At 34.2% G+C, this 23553-nt stretch overlaps 1 protein-coding gene across 1 annotated transcript; it reads right to left on the reverse strand.

Moving 5' to 3' along the window:
* Nucleotides 1-9768: 9768 nt before the first annotated feature.
* On the reverse strand, nucleotides 9769-19573 carry LOC108779002 (pancreatic lipase-related protein 2). The gene is made up of 7 exons (XM_018546335.1): nucleotides 19341-19573; nucleotides 17216-17487; nucleotides 16507-16777; nucleotides 12055-12294; nucleotides 11609-11842; nucleotides 11098-11425; nucleotides 9769-9960 (listed from the first exon to the last, which is right to left on the reverse strand). The coding sequence occupies exons 1-7, from the start codon at nucleotides 19486-19488 to the stop codon at nucleotides 9855-9857; spliced, it is 1599 nt and encodes a 532-aa protein (XP_018401837.1). The 5' UTR covers nucleotides 19489-19573; the 3' UTR covers nucleotides 9769-9854.
* Nucleotides 19574-23553: the final 3980 nt, after the last annotated feature.

Here is a 23553-nt window from a genome sequence, read left to right on the forward strand (position 1 = left end):
TTTATATTGTTCGAGGCTTTCAAAAAATGTGGAGAATAATTCAGAGCTGTTTTTTAACATCTTTATTATTACCAAATAGTTATTAACTTCAATATTAAACCTTTATTTTATAAGAATGGAAATTTCAGCAAAAATGAGGAACAAATTTGAAAGTACGAAATTATATTTATGCTAAAAAGGCCCAGATTGTAAGCAAATTTAAATTGCTCATTAAGGACAATTAAGATGTAAGGAATAGTGTGGATTATAGGTTTTAATATTATAGGTTTTAAACCGTGGTGTTAAATTTACATCATGTTAGTATTAAATCCACATCATGTTGGTGTTTGTATCAATACCATTAACACGGTAAAAATTATATAAACGCCACATGGTAGGAATAGGCATAATCGATTATTCAATCAATTAATCTATTACTTTTTTGTCTTGATGAAACAGAAATTACAGATAATATCATCTGTACCTTGATATAGTCGAAAAGCGCAAACGACTTACAGGCGTCTATTTAATATAATCGTTAAAAAGAAAAGTAATAATAGATTATCCATCACTATTAAATGGCGTTAAATCCTTATGCTTTTTTGAGTGTGCATACAGCGCGTTAAAGGTATTTAGCTAATCTTGTCCATCGAAAGCGGCAAGTTATTCTATCGCTCAATTAGCTCATAATTAACACGTCGGTAATCGCCTCGTGAAACGGCGATCGCTGCCGCGAGCCATCATTCGTCAAAAGATCCTTCACTTCGATACGCACCGGCACGATCGACGACGCCTCTAATCCTCGCGCTGGCGCGCACAATTCCGCTTTAACGAGGCTCGAACGGACGCGGAAGCGACGGATGCGCGCTCACAAGAGATGCGGCTGGCAAAATGGGAATGCAGATGCACCGCGATGCGGACGACGACGCGATCGCGAAAGTTGCAGCCGCCGGCTCGCCGAGTTTCTATACATAATGACTCGCGCCATGTGCTCGCGCGAGCTGCGATTTTTTCTTTACTTTAACATTTCTCTGCCTCACTCGCACCGACGACGATCATGCCATTGCTCGGTGATCACGATTTAGCACTTCAATGTCGCGTTCATGTGTATACGTTCCGCCACGTTCCGCTTTTCTTCTCTGTTAACTGGCAGCGACGAGATCGGCGACAACCGTAGACGGAAGACGAAGAAGACAAAATAACGTAGGAAGACCGATCGTAAATAACCGGTTGTTAAAGTGACGCGATTAGGGAATCAAAGGGAGGCGTGTTAGACGAGGTTAGCGTAGATTATAGGGGGAAACAACGGTGAGGAAATACATTTTGTGTCAGTACGCTCTTTCTCTTGATGAAGTGAACGGCGAGGTTCACGAAACATTGGCATTAACAATGGATCGCAATATGACGATAACCTGCAAACCCTTTGGCATCTCTAGGGATAAAAGACTTTAAATAAAGATGTAAACGAAAATTAATTAATATCGAAATAACGTAGATATTAAAAATTTAACGATAAATATCATAAAAAATAAATTCGATATCTTTTTCTTCAGAATATAAAAACATCTTTTAAGTTAAAAGATTGATTCTTTTTCTCGATTTTTTTTTTTTATTTTTACCCCGGAAATATCTGTCCAAGAGTTTGTTTGCGACAAAAGAAACGCTCCAATCTGCTCGCGCCAGCTCTTTTTCCGGCTGCAATTTTCTATCGGGTCCAGCCTACGCGCGCAAACGATAATTTATAACTGCACACCACGTTTCCGGAGACTCGCCGAGAGCAAGTCGTTGAGATACGCTGCATAAGTCGTTTTCACGGTTTTCAAGCAGCCTGCTCGTGCCGACACGCAGTCCGCGCTTTTGCGCGATTAACGGGGAAACCGCGTTGTCTTGCGGAAGTGTCGGGCACGCTGCGGAAAAACACCGCCCGTATGTGAACGTACAATCGTATAACTCGTATGCAATGTTTTCTCGTTTACAGATCGTTATGTAAACGGCCCCGCGAGCGCCCTTTACTAGCCACGCGTTGAGGTCTTCAATTAACAATAAGAGATTGGACACAAGAAATCCTCAAGTAAGGCTGGGTCCACAATCTCGCTATAAGAGGCCCTAAGCCGTAAAACCGTAAAAAATTTACCCATTACAGTCGATTATTTTTCTCGCATTCAACTATGATTGGTCAATTTCTTACGACTTTATGGTTTAGGACCTCTTAAAGCGAGATTGTAGACCTAAGAGATCAAACTCCAAATATATGGTGCGCCATATTTTTCAAGATCTGTTTAAGATACGAGGCTGCAGCACAAACTTTTGCGTAACGCATAAAACATCAGAATCAATCAATCGTAATCTTTTCTTTTCTTTCATTTCCAAGAGGAACTTTGATTGGTTCATTTTCTTATGTGTTAATCGTTGTGCAAGAGCTGTGCTTCCCGTCTCAATCTACAGTGTACGTGTTCTTTGCTTCCTGTTTCTTGTCTTTTTCTTCTTTGCGACCGTTTGATCGTGTTTTTCTTCGTACGTTTTTTGTTCCTTCCAAAATTTATCAACTTTTATTTTGACAAAGAAGGCGCGACAGAAGAAGGAATTTAAAAAATTGAGACTGTCTAATGCTTATTCTACAATGTACTTTTTATTTCTTATTTCTTGTCTTTTACTATCTTTACATCATGTCTTTTTGCCTCTTATACCGTTTTTCGTTTTCTATCGTCCGAGACAAAAGTTAAGGAACTTCAGAAGGAGCAAGAAATACATGGTATAAAAAATGTAATTGTCAATAAAACGGTTGCAAAGAGGGAAGAAAGCAAAAGGTAAAAAGCAAGAAACAAGAAACAAAGAGTACATTGAAGAATAGGAGATTAGAAAGCACAAAAGACGTAAGACATGGTATAAAGCAAAAATCAAGAAATAAAAAATATATCATAGATCAAGCTTTAATCGTGAGACGATACGACGATACATACCGATTAGTCGGCAGGGAACCAGCGAAAGATTGACGCTTATTACGACATTCGCGGTTGTGCCACGTTATGTAACATTCTTTTACTCACGTTTCTTGCGATAAGCTACAAACTCTCGCGCTGTAAATGTAAACGTGATCCTAAAATGTTTTACGTCGGTGTAGTCGAAAGAGAAAGAGAGGCGAAACGCACAGAATGTTCACTAAGGAAAATCGCGATGTCGACTAGTCATATTCCCCGTTCTGAATTTATGTCAGTCGTACCTCGCATGACACGCTAGAATTATCCATTTAAGTCCCGCGAAAATTAATAGTGAAATATAAACTCAGGATAATCGTCGTAATTATAGTCATTCCTCGATGAAATGCAGGGTCGTGTTAGTTTTAATGGAACGTTTCCATTTGGAAAAGCCAACGTCCGCGGGAGAAGTCGCGATCATTTCCTCGGATACGAGAGAATAATTTCCTTAAACGATTAGGGTCTCGCATACTCGCCACAGCTCGGTTGGTACTCGAGCGTCCATCACGCTGCATTCGCCGCCGACTTCCTCCTTCGTGTCGCCGCTGCTTTCGTGGTATTTCAAGAAACCTCCTCTTACTTTTTCAGAAATATTCGCGTCACGTATTCGCAGATCTGTGTAGGAGCGAGGGTTAAAAGTCACTTCGATCATATCGTTGCCACATCTCGATGTTTTGGCCAACGTGTCTCACAGACAAAGATCATTAAATAAAAGATCTTGTTTAAATTCTCTGGGACTTTCATCTCACTAACAGTGGAAATCTGTTTTCTCTGGGGCGAGATCGATCTATTGTATGTACGCAAACTCGTTAACGAGGCAAATATTTAATGGTGATTAATTACATTCCGCGTAAGTAAGTATGCACTGCAATTATCTCGCGAAGCTTGACATGTGAGTTGCTGACTTGAATACGAAAGCGAAAATGATAAACGCGTTCTTACGGGTCATGTGATTAGAAATAGCTCAAACTAATCGATCGTATATATTATATATGCAAGTTCAAGATTAGGATTTCTGTACGATCGTGAACTTCCTTTTACTATTTATAGAACAGTTTTACTAAAGTATCTAAAATTTCAGCTAAATACAAATCTGGAATTAATTAATTATATTGGGTTACTTAAGTAATCATATGGTTAATTTCATAATGTAAAATTATATCCAATTTGAGTATTTATTATTTTTAATCATTTCTATGTAGATCGCTCTTTGCTTCTACTCAATTATGTCGTTGATGTAACTAAAACAGTACTTAATTTGAAAAATTTTTCTTGCGTTCAGTATTTGGCTCATTGCCCTTATTATTACTCATATTGTTTTATACTTATTGGGCCTTATTTTATATTATATAAAACAGTGGAGTTAAACAATTAAAAAAAAAAAAAAGAAAATGTATTAAATTTGATATTTTTATAATGATAATTTTTATTCAAATTTAATTTAATTTTTCGAGTTAAATTATTTAACTCTATTGTTTTTAATCAAAGTAACGATGTGTTAAGTAGGAGCAGTCTGTAGAAATGATTAAACATAATTCAAATTGAATACACATTGACATGAATTTAATCTCGAATTTAACAGTATATCTGACTGAATTTTTATTTCAGTAAAACGATTCTTTCCATGTAAGAGTTGTAAAATTGATTGGTGTCGCCGTAATCAATTTACGCACGACATGCAGCCCCACGGTTTAATAAAGACTTGACTAGATGTTCGGTATGATTTGCGCCTTGCGGTACAAGGTTTACGTGTACATACGCCTACGTAGACACAGGCTTGTCTCTCGGAGAAAGTTCGCATTACTCGCCTGTCTTTATCTATATATAGTTACCGTTCTTTTCCTCGCGGACACATTTCCGAAATCTTCGAAGCTATCGTTAGAATACTCTCGGTAATCGGTACCAGAATGCTTTCTTTATGAATCGCACGGATTGAACGCTTCTCTTGCGAAAATGAAGCGTAACAAGACGAAATGTGAGTTAAATGTAAAGGGAGAGTGGCAGAAGTGTAATCGAACGTTTTAAGGAGCGTAGATTGGAACAATAAAACGTAAAAGCGTTAAAGTATTTCGTAAACGTTTTACGCTTCATTTACATTCGATTGCTTCAATCTACGTTCCTTAAAACGTTTGCTTACGCTTTTGTTACTCTCTCTTCACATTCAACTTATGCTCCGATTAATATTTTCGCTAGGGTTGGAATTCAATTTTGTAGTTCTGTAAAAAGCAGCTTCTTGAAATTGTTCGATATATACCTATATTATGTTACGAACGTGTGATAAGCAGCTAGATATAAGATACAAAACTCGTTATTCTATATCGAAACTATACCATTGCATTAATTCATAATGTTAAATTGCAATCATTTTGAGTTATTTTTAATTAGTTTTATGTATAGGTCGCAACTCCTATTTAATATGTCGTTAATTTAATTAAAACAATGGCGTTAAATAATTTAACTTAAGAAAATATATTAAATTTGATTCAAATACAATTCATTATTCCCTATGTACAATGTACATTGTACATACATACGTTAATGTAGACGTTGTTTATTTTGAAATTAACCACAGAAATGGATTGATTTACATTTTCAATGAAAGTTGAAAATGACAAAATATTTAACTCAAGGGATTGGGTTACCATTGCTCCTGTTCTAATAGTATATTGTTGAATTTTATTCAAAAGGAAGACATTCTAGCCTAGCAAACAAGCTAATTTATTTATTTTAACTTCAAAATAAGACAACATTTTGATATCAAAATGATGACAAATAAGTCAGTTTGTTTTCTAGGAGCGTTCTAGGATCATGTTCTTGAAAAATATCGCATACAAAATAGTATACATTATGTGTATATATATGTGTATATTATAGATTTCCCTAGTATCTTCGTATGTGATATTTTTCGAGAATAAGACCTTTGTATTGGAAATTTTTCGTAGTAAAGAATAAAAGGAGGATTGCTGACACGCTAACAAATAAATCGTATTGCAGCACTGCAAATGAAAAGCTACGCGATCGAACATGCGTCGCGATTTCGAACACGTGTTCTGAATCGGAATCGTCTTAAGAGCGACGCACTCATGCGTCGCGTAAACGGTGTTTTCCAACGCGACATGAGTAGTTAAGTGCCTAAGAAAGTTAGCTGACAAATGTAAGAAAACAATAGCGATTAAAATTAAAAGCGATATTTATTTATTTATATATCTAAATTAATATATATATATATCTAAATAAATCTGAATAATATATCACTAAATAAATCAGATATGCATGCGTTGAGATGACTCATTTACGTGACATCGTTTTGTCAAGGTCGTAATAGTAATGTAGCTATTCTTATGTTAAAATATTTTATAAATAGGAAAGAATCATTGCAGATATTTATACCTCAAGAATAAAAAATATCCACGTAATTAATGAGAAGTTTAATTACTTATCTTTTGATTCCGTTACGTCGACTGTAATGAAATTCACTATAAGAAATAAATACGAATGTCGTTTACCAGACGCATTAAGACTTGGATTTATTGAGTTTTATAGTAATAAAAATATTTTTTTATTGTATACTCGCTCGTGCACCTTGCATTCACACACTGAGAGAAAAAATGATTGCAATAGATTGTGACTGTAACTTAACTATAATTTGTAGTAATTTTTTGTGTTAAAGTATAATTATTCTAATTACTAATATAGTATAACAGCACAATAATTATAAAAATAAAGTTTCTAATCATATTATTTTATCGTATAATATCAGATAATTACTGTCAGTATATATATTTTTCTGCAGGAAAAAAGCAATTTTGAAAATTTAAGTAGATACAGATCTGAAAATAATTTTTTGGACTATTAAAATGATTAAAGACTCAAACACGATGAGTACTGTTGCAAAAAAAATGTAGCAATCAGTTTAGGTGTCATACATAATTATTTTGATAATCAAACAAAATTAATTTTTCCATATTTAAATTTTTAGATACTTCAGCAAAACCGTTTTTTCCACGCGAGTGCAGTACATGACGCTCAAGTCAGTGTTTCTCTTCTGTCACGCGCATATTCAGTTTTAACTTCAACATTGATACGATGAATCTTGCAATCAACTCACATTTTCGCAGCCGTTCTCTCATGTCACGCGGCCGTCGTCCTATCGCCTATCGGTCCATCACGGAAATATCCCACGCAGCCGTTTAAATAGTCGTCGCGTACATCCACGTGGTCCTTCGTAAATCTCAAAATGCTCAAAGCTCACATCACCCTCGCGAACCTCTCTGTAGATCCAGCGTGTTCGATACGGTATTTTGCTGACAGCCAATGCGGAACTCTGCCTTCGTTCCTCGTTCGGGAGAGAGAACGGCGAGGAAAAGTGCGAGCTACCGCTCGTTCCGTTGACGTACTCGAGAGAGGAACGGAACGTTGCACGGTGAGAGGCCGGCGCTCGACTGTTCGAATGCACGGTGGCTTCGCCAACCTGCTCCGGAATACCTGTCTGCCCACCATCGGATAGAACTATCAGGTGTCGAGGTTTATTCGGGGGTATGTGAAGGGTCCCGTCGGATCATGATCCGAGCGAACATCGAGAAGGGGAACCTCCGTTATTTCTTTGCAAAGCTCTGTGGGTGGAGAGAGAGAGAGAGAGAGACGAGGAAAATTATACCAATACTGAATTACCTTGCTTATTAAAGATCAAGGAGTAAAACAAACCAATCTACGAGCCAAACGTAGACGACATGGCGATAGAAAATGTGAAGTGAATGCGGAACTTGGTTACCACGCTGCAGCAATGACTTTGGGATAAATTATATATTATTTCCTGTATGTCTTTTTAGCTCGTTAATTCTGTCTTTTTTACTTTTGGACAGCTCTTATTTCAAGTCTGTGATAGACATTCAAGAATGTGCTGAAAGCGTATTATAATAAAAAGTTTTCAACTTTTTCTAGTAATTTATTCGAAATATTGGCTTTGATAAATTAGATATCGGAGTAAATTAATGATATTTCATGAAATATTTCTAAATGAATTTCTTGTATGCACACTTAAGAATAATCCTTAAGAATAATCCACAATAGAATCCTGACGTGACAAATAATATTGTACAATATTTTTTAAAATATTTTCTATTTTAAATTATGAGAAGATTTCTGAAACGATATTTTTATCTTCTTTAAGGTTTATAAGGATTCTTTAGAAATTTTAGAAAAAAAATCTTATAGAATGTTTCAGAATTTATAAACAAGAATTCTAGAAAAAATGTAAACTTCCTCATTACTTCTGAAGTGTCTATTGGTACAAAAAAATTTGAGAATTTCTAAAAAATTGTAATAGAATTACAGAAATTCTAATAAATTTTGAAATTTATATAAACTTCTAAAAAATGTTATTTTAAAATTGCTAAAGAATATTCTAAAAAAATTGTCTTACAAACTTATTTTATATGTTATATAAATTATATTGTCAGGAAATTGCTTACAAACTTATTTTATATGTTATATAATGAACTGTCTGTATAAATATGCGCTGGCTTGAAATTAAATAATTCACATATTATATTAAGAGTCTAACTTACAATTCGCTTACAAAATTTTCCTTAACTTAGAATATTGTCCTCCGGATCTCATTTCTTCTTGAATGAATTTATGTTTTTTATGAATTATGTTTCTTAAACCTAACGATTGTAACATTTTTAGGAACAAATCCTATAACTAATTGGATATCCTCGATTTAAATTTACGCTTTTGTAGAATTTTCTATCAGTTTTCGTCGCTCATTTAGTGTGTAGAAATCGTACGTGCCCGGCCCATTTTGCGTTTCGCGTTGCTTAATTCAATGTGACAAACGAGATTACGAAATTACCATCGGAACGTCTCTATCACCTATAGAATAAGGTAATCAAATACTAACGCGTTAATTGTCAAATATGTTACTAGGTTTAGTAGTGCTTTTTTTCACGTATTAAAAACATTTTAATTCTTTTCTCTCATTTGATTCATTTCTCTTTTCTTCTTCCCACATTAGAAACCTTCATCATAAAATTTATTGCATGATGCCATGCGTCGTTAGTTACGCCATTGTCACCATTAAGTCTACCGTGAGTGAACAAAGTAGGATTGACGCTTTTACGGCCGCAAATTACGGGGTCAGTGACAATTTACCGATGTGACGACGACGGCGACGACATTACACAAAAGCGTTCGGCGAAGGAGAAACAGAAAAAGAAAAGAAAAAGAAAGAGAAAGAGAAAGAGAGACCCCGGGCGCATAATGACAGTGAAAGGATCGTGACTTTGCCATTGGTTGCGAGGGAAACCGGCGCTATTATATGCGATTCGTGCTGGATTCGCGATCGGCTGTTCACCTATGACAGTCGCAAAATAAGCAGCTCGGATCAAAACGGAATTTCCGGAGATTAAATGTCATCCGTGAAGTCAAGTCTCCTGGGATTATGAAGAAAAAACGTTTAATCTCTACAGTGATTATTCTTAGAACTCCACGTAGAATAATGGCATTATAAATATTCTTTTTTATCTGCAGCTTCTCCATGAGGAAAGATAAATGGAAAAATTTCAGCCTTTAATCTATCGTGCAGTTTCTTTCGCGTAGCTAATAAGTCTTATTTCTATAAAACTAACGAGAAAATCGTTGACTTTTATTGTCGATCTCGTTGTGAGCAAATTTTGAAACCAGTATAATTTCAGTTTCTAATATTCATTTCAGATTTTTTGTTAAATTTTTTATTAGTTTTGATGCTACGCATAGGATAGAATTTATGTTACGATACTTTCCATAAACAAGTTTATTTTCATTTATAGCTTGCGAAATTCAATTATGTCAACGAAATTATACTCGTTTCAATCTTCGATTGTGAGAAACAATGAATGACACGTGAATTTTATTGGTTCTTCATATGGAATTTGTATTGTGTTCCATGTTGTGACAATTATCCGTGGTAAGAATCTTGGGTTTGTTAGTGATTAGTGCTTTCGTGTCGTCCGGACACAGCGTAACCCTGAAAAGAAAAAATAAAGAATAAAGTTACGAAAAATAGGAGTCGATTACGTAACTCTATCTAGCAACTCCATCTAATAATTATGTAGTTATCTCTGCGCAATTATATAAGTAATTACGCTGTGTAATAATTAATGCGACTGTATATGTCAAATTTCATAAAAATCGGCGACTCATTTATCGCATTGTTTCAACATTTTCCTTTTATCGTTGTAGAAACATTCGCGCGTAATAAAAATTGCACTGAAGATAAGCTGGCGCGAACTGTAAAGTCGAGAAGAAGCTATAAAGATGGAATGTGTGAAAGATACAAATGAGATTTACGATTATTTTCTTAAGAATGTGTGAGGTGTATAAATTTGCAAAAAAAATGATTAAAATTGAAAATTTATACTTTTCGATAAAAATTAATATTACACATAAACAGTTCAATAAAGGTTAACAGATTTATATTTAAAAATATAATCTTATAATTTAAACGAAAATTTTATTATTTTTTCTTAAATATACTAATTTATAAAAATGCTTTTTTTTATTATTTTAAACTAAATTTTACTAGGACGTCAGATTTTCGAAATAATCGAAGTTAATGTGCAAAAAATTTTTTGCGTTATTGACATTTTTTGTAAAAGAAGTTTAACATCTTACAATTTTGATCAGACATGAATGTATTATTTATTTTCTATAAAATGCATTTTTTAAATGTCAATATCTTACTATGTTATGAATAATTTAAATGTAGAGCATTTTTTATTTTTGCTAAAATATAGCAAATTTTCTGCCTTATGATGATAAAATCACATGTAATTGCAATTTCCGATTTATTGTTGTTGATATGCATACACAGATCATAATTTTTTACTTCTTATTGAAATAAGTTTTGATCCAGATTTTAAATTGCTATCAAACCTTTCGTATTATTTTGGAATACAATAAAAAAAATTGGTAATTTTTTCTTAATTCTTTCGTTTTGTGTGTTAAAAAAAAGTACGTTTAATATATCTTTAAGCCGTGCATTCGTTTGGACGTTACACGCGAAATGTCGCGTATTCAAGAATTCTCGTGGTTCATGATCCCGATCTTTTCACTAGATATTACTTCGCCGACAGCAAGCCGCGAGGTAAACGGAATTTCTCACCCGTAATCAGTCTCCAAGTTTTTTATAGTCAGCATGTCGATATAAACCCGTGGCGTGTGGAACAGTCTCCATGTGAGTGGGTTCCAGACTCGGGTCTCGTATTTCCAGGTGATTTCCACCGAGTGCGGCTTCCCGATAACGTCGCCGGGCAGTACGATGGTGTGCGTGCTACCAGGCTCGTAGTACTTCGAGGCTGGACTCAGCTGCATCTCTTCGGTCTTTTTGCCGTTTACGCCGATCACGCGTACAACGAACAATCCGACCTCCCCTCCGTGCAACAAACTTTCGTCTGTTTTCGAGATATTTATGGTCAGCTTGTAGTGAGCTTCTATAATTTGGAAGAAAAATTCCTATTATTCAAATTTCGTATACATAGCAAGGAAGAGAAAAATCGTGAGTATAGTACGAAAAGGAGAGTGTCGCGGAAAAGAATCAAGTATATACTTTACTAACGAAAGATATAAAATTTTACATGGCCGATAAAAAGGTACAAATGAATTCTGTTACTCACTGCAGAAAGGCTTATCAGATCCAGTCATTAGATACACAGATGCGTGGTAATTTCCAGGCTGAGCGTCCAATCCGAATCTAGGACAATATTGATTTACGCAGTCGAAACAACTGCCTTCTTGGAATTTCTCCCACGAACTGCATGGCACGGCTAAGAATGGGCATGGCGAATTTATGCTCTCAATGAAGTATTCGTAGCTACGAATATGATTGCATCCTAGAAATCTCCTAATACCTGAAAAAAGAAGTGCTTCAGATTCGATTTTGGACAGATACATAAATCGAAAATTCTTTTCTCTTGAAGGGTGACATAACGACGAGTAAATAAAAAATCGATTTTGGTAATTATTAAAAGCATTAAGTATTATTAATATTCGTATATTCTTTTTTATTTTAACGTAAAAGGACATTTTCAATTATGATTAAATGAATTAGAAACTCTCTTACCGCGAATGAAACTGCCGCGTTCCAAGGTGATGGAATTCAGCACACCCTCATTACATCCAGGCTGATTGCGACCGCTGTTCGGATAGAAATCAATGTGACCAACGGGTTGGCTAATACCTAGGCCACCGCTAATAAAAAGATCACAATCGGTGTGAATGGCTGTCACGAAGTTCGCGTCCGTCGGATCAAGTCGGACCATCGGATGCGTGTTGCTAAAGTGCGGTTCCGCTGGATCAAGACCTTGAAGGGAGAAATTTTAACGTAACAAGTGTTAACCGTTTCGTCAATCGAAATAGGCCACCGAAATCGGCGCACGAGTTTGGCAGGGACTACCCAGGGAATACGATGCGTCGCATGTGGAATAAATTTGTAATAAAGAGAACGAATTCTGCATTGAAATTGGGCGTTAGCTGACAAAGAGTTGTTGATTTTTTTAGGTCTTACATAGAATCGTGTTTTTTTTCTTTCGCTTATGTGTGATCTAAATTTTGTCGAATATATACACACATATTGTGTATGTATATGTATAAAAATATATATACATACATCGAATATATTTTTTAATAATTATTATAATAATAAAAATACATAAATATAGTAAATATATTATAATATATAAATATTTATAATTATGCTATATACATATATTATATTATACATTTATATATGTATATAAATAATATAGATTTATAGTATACTTTACAACTTGTAAGACTGAAAGTTTTTAATTACTGTTTTCCATTTTTTTAAAATAACTATTTTTGATGAATTCAAGAAATGTTGAAAGTTACTAATATACCTGTTTTAATAGTAGTTGCGAAAATATTTACATCATAATAAAAATTGATGTTGAATGGACGGTTTCAGACATGTCGGTGAAATTATGTTTTGAAAATGATGCCAACCATAGCATTTATTCTTAATGTATATCGTTTTGTACGCTATCTTAATGAATGTTCATCTCGTTCGACTTATAAAGTACACATGGTTCAGCTCCTGTCACATAAGGATTACTGAAAGTTTTACCGTAATACCGGTAATACTGTTATTACATTACGCAAAGAAAGTTATTTTACGATTTGTAGAGACAAAACGTTAACAGTTAAATTATCGTTGCGATGATTTACCTTCCGTAAACGTTCTTACATCACGACGCATAGCATAATTTTCGTTCTCCTGAATGAAATTTACAAATGACATGCAGCTCGGAATCTTTCGAGTAGGAAAGATTTATATACAGCGATGAATTGATGGTGAACGATTTGCATTTCAATATTAAGCCAGAACAAGATCGCTATATGAATATATCACTGATTGTAAATAAGAGTAGCACTTATGGTCAAAGCCAGATGTTGAAATAATACATCTCTATATGTATTTTAAATAAAAGAAAGTACAACTTTCACTTTTTTGCCATCGTTGAGGATCGTTTTATTTCTATATTTTTTTATGTATTTTTTTTCACGGAAACCGAAAATTATCATAATATATGACAGTACACTCAAAGAAAAATTAGTATACATATTAAAATAAAGAATAAAATTTTTATTTGCATCGTTACGAAATCACTGTCAGTTATGCCATAATCATTTGAAAATTAATTCAGACAGTTGTTGATTCAACTCTCTAAATTGAAAACAATTTTAAATGTTTGATAGTGATAATTAACTGCAATTTCGTAATGATATAAATAAAGATTTTATTAATTTTTTATTTTACATACAGAGACAATACATCAATTTTTTATTGAGTGTAACGTCATTATTATAATAACTTTTGGTTCCTATGAAGAAAAATAAATATATAAGTAAATGTAGAAATAAAAAACAATTTACATCCCAAATGCGAAAAAAGTTGTACCCGCTTAAATCTCAGACATATGTATGTATATGACATTGCGTGTCGCAACATGATTAAATTGAAATAATAATAATCCCCGAAATTAAATTAAATCGAGATAAAACGGTATCATGTGGATCGTCAACTTGACTCGCTACTGACATCTCAAAGTCTGTAAAGAAGTTATTGCGAAATTTCGGATTTGCATTTCGCTTCGACAATTTTCTTCAGAACGCATACTCTTTTCATGCCTGTGATTGATGATATCCCATTATCTTTCTCGTCCTTATTCGGGAACGAGGCCTATTCTCCTGCTATCCTGCCACTTCTTGGGACAACGTGCTCTCTTATTCTGGTTGTTTACCGCAATCTCGGACTCGGTCTTCGGAATGCAGTCTCGGGATGGGTCCAGGAATGACGATTCCCCCTCGAATTCTCGACGCATGTCTTGTCTCGTCGGCTGAACTAGTGGATCCCAAAACGCCCGCCTCGTTAGGGGATGTCCTGCCTCGTGATCGTGCCGAGGCGGAGAGAGGGCGTCGATTTGCCTACCCTGGGGCGAATTCTGCGGGTCGCTTTGCAGCCATTGACGATATAGGCCCCGCCGCCGCCCTTGTCAACACACTTCGCGCCTTCTTCTGTTATCCTGGTAGTTCCCGATGGGATCGATAGCTTACGTAACGACCAAACCCATCCACTGGGTGCGTTCGATTTCATCGATTCGGGCGGGGAAGGGAGAGGAAATTTCGCAGGGTTATGTCTTCTATACGTGTACACATTCGCTTTTATACGCGTCTAATTGATTTATCGTTGACATTGCAAATTGCATAATAACGGTACGATTTACGAAACATCATGCAGAAGAGAGAACGGAGTATCATTAATATACTATAAGTATACTAGATAAAATAATGTCAATCGAATGTTAATATAACTAATTATTTTACTTTTCTAATGATTATCAAACGATTGGTTACGACTATTATATTTAGTAATATTTACTAAATATTATTAAACAAAATACGTTTGGTAGCTACTGCTATTTTCTTTCAGTATAGCACGACGATTATGACTTTTGACGTAATATAATTTTTAATTTCCATATGTCGCGATATAGCAAATTACGTTATCATGCTCACATGATACTTGTTGTTTTTTCGATATTTTACAATATCGTATGTTATATAAATCCACCGATGGCATAAATAATTATAGGAAAGTACAATGAAAGTATCGTGATTTTACAGTCGTTACGTTCATCGACTAATGACAACTGTTTCCTATTCACTTGTCACAACGAGAAGGATCGTTGATTCTTATAGCTTTGATTCTTATTACGTTTGAAAAAATTTCACTAATCATTTAAATTATAAGTCTGTGTAATAGAAACTCTGATGGAAAGTTAAAAATGTAAGTTTCAGGCATTAAAATGTGTGTACAATGAATAATCAGATAAGAAAATATTTTTTATATTCCATACAGTATAATGTATATGTATAAGTACTTATATTCTTGCTGATATTACTTTATTTGTATTAAGTGTTATTATTTTTATTTATTATGTTTTTGTAGAAACTTTAAAAAAATATGTTTTCAAGATTAAAGTAATTTTATAGCTACACTGAGAAAAATATTTTAATTGTACGAACAAACACAACAAGACTTTCTTCCCATTGTAAGGATAAAGTTACAGAGTTGAAAAATTAAATTTAACTCGTTTTATAAAATAAATATGTTAGAAAAAAACTAATAATTAAATATTCACGATAAAAATTATAATAAGAAACGATTTTAACAAATTCAAAATGTTTTTACTGCGTTTACTGTTCGAGAAAATATTTGATTTTTATTATTAATAATTTTGTTATTAAAATAAGTTTTTATTTCAATTTTTGCATAGTTAATAACGCCTTAAGAACGACGTTGGCTCTTTTTAAGCAAGACGTTTCTGCGGCGACTGCTATCCTGATCATCTACGATTCAATCGGCTATCTTCGTAATGCTCCGAGCTGTTTGTGACTGCAGGAGGGGACACTTGACAATGACCGATTTTGAGTAGAAAAATGAGTAAGAGGAAAAAAAAGCACTGTAGCAATCGCTCCTTCATACCATTCTTTCTTCTCGCATATCTTTATGACTTCACCCTGTGTTTTCCTTTCTCTTCTTTTTGCGTTTTTCTTTTGCAATCACTTCTTCAGTCTTGCAAAAAGAAGCTTCTCACACTCCTCTCTTGCAATCGTTTCTTGAACTCCTTATAGAGAAGTCTGGTTTTCTTATCGCATAACATAATCTTCGAAAGACTATTAAACATATCATTTTTCATTCCTGCGCTTATTCATGCATATTGTATAAAAACTTGCTTGCTAATTATTGTACGTTAATGACTATGTTATATTGCGCAATTTAGAAAGAATTATCTATGCGGCACGGTTGCATGAGTCATATATCATTCCCCTATTTTGAAAGTGACACAATTTGAAAGAAATTAAATTCTTCAAAAAAGCAGAAAAATATTTTTCAACTTAAAAGTTACGTCTAGTTAGAATCTGAGGTAAAGGAAAGATATATTTTATTGATTTTATAATAAATATGTTCATTTTAAGTCAATTTTACCTGTAATTCGAGCTAATGTATAGTTGTATCGAACACGTAAGTGGAATCCAACGTAACCGCAAGTGTGAGCGCCTAGACTGTGGCCGATACAGTGCATCTTGGAGGGTAGTAATTCCGTGATCTCGATTAGTAGTGCTGCCATACGAGCTATCATAGCACCCACTAGCCGTGTATTTGCCACCGCTTGTGTGTAAGGTGGCCCAGCACCGGCGAGCCAATTGATGATCACGACGTTGCAATCTTCCCGCAAGAGCAACTCCTTCATCACTCTCTGTCAAAACGTTTACATGAGTGAAGAGTTTGATAGCAGTATAATCATAAAAGATTTTTTATAGATGATTAACAGAGTTCTGTATGAATTATAAATGTGAAGTGGGCTTTATAGAATAAAATAAGAGAACATTCGTGACACGAATAAGTAAAAGAGCATTAAATATGGTCAAGGTTGTATCTTGATGTCTAATAGGTAATCAAGAAACATGGTAGTGTCTCGATTAATATTTCAACGTAAATTTCGAGTAGTCGTCATAGTCGTGACGTCAGAAGGGAGAAATGATACGTTAATTTTTATTACGTGCTATTTCTCGCGCGTGACGTCACAATTCAATATGGTTATGATGACTGTACTCAGGAACCTCAAACATAATTTTTTTTTTCGGAAAATATCTATGAAATATCGATTTTTCTAAAAATTGTGAGAGACACTCACCAAAACCCAAGTTTTGTCGCCGTTGTCCAGGAATCCGTGGACAATAAAATACAAATTGTTCTTCTTGTTCAATGGCGATTTCCGGATCGTTGAATTTCCATCGATCTTTAATTCATAAGGTTTTCCGACCTGTTCGCGCGTATAAAGGATGTAATGAGGATTGATGCTGTCCGGTCTTGCCGGAAATGTGGACACCGGTCGGTTCTCTCCAGACCAGGGTGGTCCAATATAAAAGCATCCGAAAGGCTCGTAACATCGCCACATATACCATTCTAATTAATAAAGAGATTCGTTTTTACTTCTTTTTAGCAATGAAAGTGCAACAATGATCTAAAGGAGAGTATGTAAAAATAGCTAATTTTGGTTCTGAACTTTAAAATCTATATTATAGTTTCTTGAAGATCCATACAATCATAAAAGAAAACTTAAAAACGTATTGAATACGCCTGCGGATAAAATGATATACAGTCATATACATCGGGCTACCATGTTCGAGGCGTCTTGAATATTTATCAGTTATAAATACTGTTAAGGTTTGTAAGTTGTGGAACTGAGCTTAGTTCCATTATAACATAATCCTCTATTTTAATTTATATTAATTAAATAATTTGTGGCTAGAAAAATTTAAATGTCATATCATAAATATACGTATCAAAACTTTTGCATTAGATACTGATATCATTCACGCCATGAAATTATTGTATTGAGTGGGATACTTGACCGTCCCATTCTCCAAACATTTTTATTTTTAATTTTAGAAAAAATATTTTAGACAAAAATGAAACAGTTTCGAGAAGAATGTATTTTGGTCATGTTGTTTTTCTTTAAGATGAGGGAGCCATTTAGATAAAATGATATGAAGGTTATCTTTATTCTTTTACAAATGAAATTATATGATTTTTTTACTTAGTACAATTCTTCTAATTATTCTGCATGTAAATGTATAAGGTAAAGATATAAAAAAAACAAAAGTTTGAGATATTTTGTATTTATTCGATAAATCTACTAGAATTCTAGTTGAGATAACCAACATTCACAGAATTTCTTTGATTAAATTAATTAGAATTCTAGCAATACTTTTAAAATGCAGAATAATTAAAAAAAAATCATACAGTACAAAAAATCATGCAATTATATTTTTAAAAGGAGGAGCAACTTTTATATCTTTGTGATGCCTCCACCTAGAAGAAAAAAAGACATAATTAAAATACATCTCCCTTGAAATCGTTTTTTACTTTTGTTTAAAAACATTATTTTCTAAAATAAAAACTAAAAAAATTTTTGAAGATAGGGTATTAAAATAGTCCACCCTGTACGTAATTATATAAAATTTTGGAGCAGCGTGTTAATTACAAATATTTTGACATGTGTATCAACCATCAACTGGTTTATTCGCCGTCCTTCACTAATATTAACCGACGTTTCGAGAGACCAGCATTAATAGGATTACTTTTCAGGGGTTATCAGCACGTTCAAGTTATCTCCGCACGCGGTTCTATCAGTTCCTTGAAGACCCCGTTGATGTTTTGTCTCCGTGTTGGAGATCAGTGATTAGCGATAAGCGCAATATATGATCGCACGTGACCGTAAACTAACCCTCGCTTTCTTTATTATAATTTTCTTCCGACCTCATTCAGATATGTTCTTAACCCCAATTAGTATTCGTGGACCTGAATATTATTCGAATTACGCCAAACGTGAAAATTTGTTTGAACAAATGGTTTTTTGCAAATTTATATAATTTTAAATCAAATAATCTTATTCTTTATAATGTTAAATTACATAATCTTATTTTTTATAAATTTAAATTGCATAAATCTTGTATTCTTCGCATTTTGATCTTTAAAATGAAAAATATTGCTGAATTATGTTAACTTCAAGCAAAAATACATTACCTTTTAAATATAGTGACGTGGGTCCATTGGATATCAAATATTTCAATGCTTGTAAAAAATGTAGATAAACGAGAGATCAAATGAAAAGATATAATGAACATGTTTCCAAGATTAATTAGTTTTATTTTATTAGTCTTTGTGAAAAATGATGACACGAAATATTTTAAGCTACAGAGAAATCTTTTAGAAGTGAAAGAAGATTATATAGATTTTTCAAAATTGATGCTTACGGTCGTATAAGTCGAATTTGTTCTCCACCTCCACTGGCGACAAGGTCGTAGTATTTTGAACTACACTAATATTCCCTGCCTTTTCAGGCAAGGTAGACATCATTTGGGCTGTGTATGCCAACACTATCATCTCGTTAAGAAAAGACATGTTGAAATATTTTCGTATTAACTGATATCCGTACAATCTTCACGTTGATGTATATAACATACACTTCTCACAATATTAGGTTCAATTCTTCCGTATTACGATAATTTGATCATATCACACATATTGCTGTGTCGAGTATAACAGTACTATAGCAACATTAGATGTCTTCTTAAAAACAATTTAAAACCTTGTGTACTGTTAAACATTTGTCCAATAAATTATGTTATCATAGTGTTCTGATGTTAACTTCATGTGTTAACTTCCGATAAAAATCAATTATAAATGACGTACGAAGAATGTTCTTCTTTATCACTTCACTTTCTCGAAAATTAGCAACGTCCAAAGATTTTGGATCTTCAGAACTTTTGTGGTCAATTGAAGATGAGAGACTTCACTTCAAATGCTGCAGAAATACGTCCTTGGCGTCGACTCTACGAAGATCTCGTGAGTTCTAAATGTCTGTCTCGTCGACGGGGGCAATTCATCAGTGCCAGCCACTATGTAAGCCGCGTGATAAGGAGTAATAATAACGAAAAAATCGATTGACGCAAAGCGCCAATGATAGCACTCGTGTCGGCGGCTGTTCCGATATTGAGAGCGTCCGTTTTCAAATAAATGAAATTTTAATAGTGCGCGTATTCAGTTGCGCATACTATAATATTGACTGTGATATTTCAAGTAATGAACTTTTTCTCGGTTCTTTTAGAAATTCTTAGCTTTTATATTTAAACAATTTCCAATTTTTAAATCTATATAGAATTATCAGCTTTTTATAGTATTTTGATTTTTAAATATAATCTTTAATTTATGTAGTTTTCAACTTTTTACACAATTTTCGAATCACACTTATTGTTTTGTTGTGAATAACTCCCTTTTCAATCTATCATTATGAATTTTCTATCATCCGACAGGCTGATTACGTGAAAAGAAGAGACGGTCGGCGATGACACGGTCACGGTCAAGCGCCGTCGATGAACTGTAGTCCACTGATCGACCATGCACTAATCACTCAAATTTCTGCTGACCCATCTGAACATCATGTGTTTCTGTTTCACCCCACTCCTCGAAGAGCTCAACTGGGAGCTTCTCTTTTTCCGAGCGGTCCGGTTTCAAAATGGAAAGATGAGACAAAGATCGCTATATCAATTTAACAGATCTTCTCCTATTACAAAAGTAAAGTTATTATGGATAATTGTAACAGTGAGGTGACATATAATATTTGAATAAAAAATAAATTTTAGAGTTGTTTACATTAAACACATAAAAAGTGATCGTGTTCCTTTGTACTATAAAATAGAAATCTTTATGGATTTATAAAAATTATAAATGAATAAAACTTTTTTGTTTAAAGACGAAGCTGCCAACAATTTTGTGATTATGGAAATTTAATAATAGTTTTATTGTTAATTAAATTTCTTGTCTTATTTAGAAGATATGTATTTATAAATGTTACATTTGGGGTAGATTATTATATTGTATTTAAAGTACCTATTTCTAAATAAAAAATGATATTCTTGGAAATTAGATTTTAGTAATTCAGAAATTAGAATTTAGTAATTCAGTGATCGTTTTTAGAATCATAATTTTTCAAAATATTTGTTTTTTCTCGGAAATAAAAACATGTGAAAGATGTTATCTTTTGATACTTTTATTAATGTGAAATAAATAAATTATGATTTGATATTAAAAATATTTATAATATTTAAAATACACACACATGATGTTAGAATTGAAAAAGAAAAATGCAAGAAATTTGGAATACCCTTTGTTTCATTTGTTAAGTTCGTGCGAGTGCTCGTGGCGTGCGTGCGTGTGTGTGCGTGTGTGTGTACGTGCGTGCATACACATTTAAGAATCAGCATTTTTTATTACTAATAAAACATTTTTGCATATGTAGCATATGTATAAGTAACCATATACAATATTTAAAAAATGTAACACTTTATGATATATGTGCACTTATAAAATTTTGTTTCCTAAAATAAGCAAAAGACTATCCTCTTCAATTTTTGGTTTTTTCGTTTTTTCTTGAAATATCGAATTTAAGAAAAATTTGTCTAAGCTGACTGATGCTTTGTAACAGCTGCTCAAGACAGATCATTAAACGAAGCATTTCTCTCTGTTCTACAAAATCCAGGGTGCATCGCCCAAAGTACCTCAAAAAGACCGCCCTTTTTGTAGCAACCGCCTCTTCGTGGAAACTTCGTCTCTTCTTAGACGGTATGAGACGATAAATCCGCCGGTAGTTCAGCGGCTTGCGGCTAATTAAACCAGATCAAAGGCACTCAAGTGCTCGTTAAGTCGCTCCCGTTTTTCTTCCCCGTCTCAAGTAACGCGACAATCGTTCTCCGCATCGTCAAGGTGCAGTATTGCGATTGTCGTGACGAAACGATCGCGTGCATAAGAGACCGTGTTACGAGTTTCTGCAAGTAAGAGCAAAACGCATAGCCTTGTTGCATCGAGGTCAAGCTTTGTTCCTCGAAGACGAACAGGCATACTGGAGTAATTTATTATGCACGTGAGGAATGCTACGAAAATTGCAACGAGATTTTCAAGTAAACTTTAATATATCCTTGAATGTACATAACGTATTTACATTTACAAAAAAATAAAACATTATTAATATTGCCAATTAAAACTTACAATTTTATATAATAACTTTAATTAAAACAATTAAAAAATTTTTAAACAACATTTTATATAATAACAATTTTAACTTTAATCTTATAGTTTTCTAGTTTATCGGGCATTATGAACGGTATAAAAAATTGAACAAAAACTTATCAGCTGTTCTCGAACAAAGAGATAGATTTTTATTTTTGGATAGAACGTATTTCTTTGGTGAATTGGTGGTGAAACTATTGTTCACGAATCTCATTCAATATCTTTCTGAAATAGGATACGAAGTAGATTTCACGCGAGAACAGGATAACACAAAAGCTGTTTTCCGGCTTAGGTATATCGAACCGATCGATATACGGGTTGGTCGAGAGCCGGTAACGCGCGCCATAGAATTGGCGTACCGCCCTATGGGGTGCCATCGACCCCGGGGTTCTGTCTGCGTAAACGAAACCTCGCGTATATCCCCAGCATCCCCCTTCGCGAGTTACCCCCGTGGGGTGAAAATTCTCCTCCTGCTCGATCGTGAATCCCTAATACCTCGCACCCCCAAGATTCTCTTATGGTGCGAGGTATTACTTAGAAAACATTGGCGAAATCGTAGTCAAACGATGCGCCAGGCCCGCGGGACTCCTAGCTATTCCTGCGGGCTTGGTAGCCGAATCGTACGACTGTTGCATCGTGATTACTGCGAAAAGTATGAATGACAGCTGAGCGGATTGCTGGGGGTTGCAGTCTCTGACATCACAGTAGCCTCTGCGTCATAATCTTGTTTCACACGTATCGTGTACCTGTATTTAATCTTGTAATGTTTTTAATATCTCGAGTATCCACAATAATTTCAATTTTTTTAAATTTTTGCAAAGAATATTTTTTTAAGTATTATAGAACATTTAATATTAAATCTGCAATTATATCCTTTATGTTAAATACATAAATGTTTATATGTTAAATAATTATATTTTTTATATTAAAAATAATTTATGCTTATATTCACAATTTTTTTATATTTATATTTATAATTAATGTATATTGAAAGACTATCTCTCTTTTACACGGCAGACGGGCACATCCAAGTGCTTTTATGAGAAAAGTTGCTAGTAAAACCGGTTTTCGCGTTTACACTTTAATTAATTAATTAGCTTAATTGCGACATTACATGTGGTCGTTTACCCCAAAAAAGTAAACGAAGAAAGCAGAATGGGGGAAAAAGGGGAATCGAATGAAGAAGTGTGCTCGTTGCTCGCGCGTGGGCAGCCATGAATACCACGACGTGGGTCTTTAATGATATGAACGACGACTGCCGTCCCCACTTTGACCTTGAAGGAGCCCTTGAAACACTCCTGGCAACCCTTGCTACCCTGTTACATTGCCCTATCCAATCCCCATTCATTTACATGTGCCTCCGTGCAAGGCGACCTTCGGGCTTGGTCGAGCTGTGAAATG

Source organism: Cyphomyrmex costatus, unplaced genomic scaffold (assembly GCF_001594065.2).
Source record: "Cyphomyrmex costatus isolate MS0001 unplaced genomic scaffold, Ccosl1.0 scaffold120, whole genome shotgun sequence".
Taxonomy (NCBI): domain Eukaryota; kingdom Metazoa; phylum Arthropoda; class Insecta; order Hymenoptera; family Formicidae; genus Cyphomyrmex; species Cyphomyrmex costatus.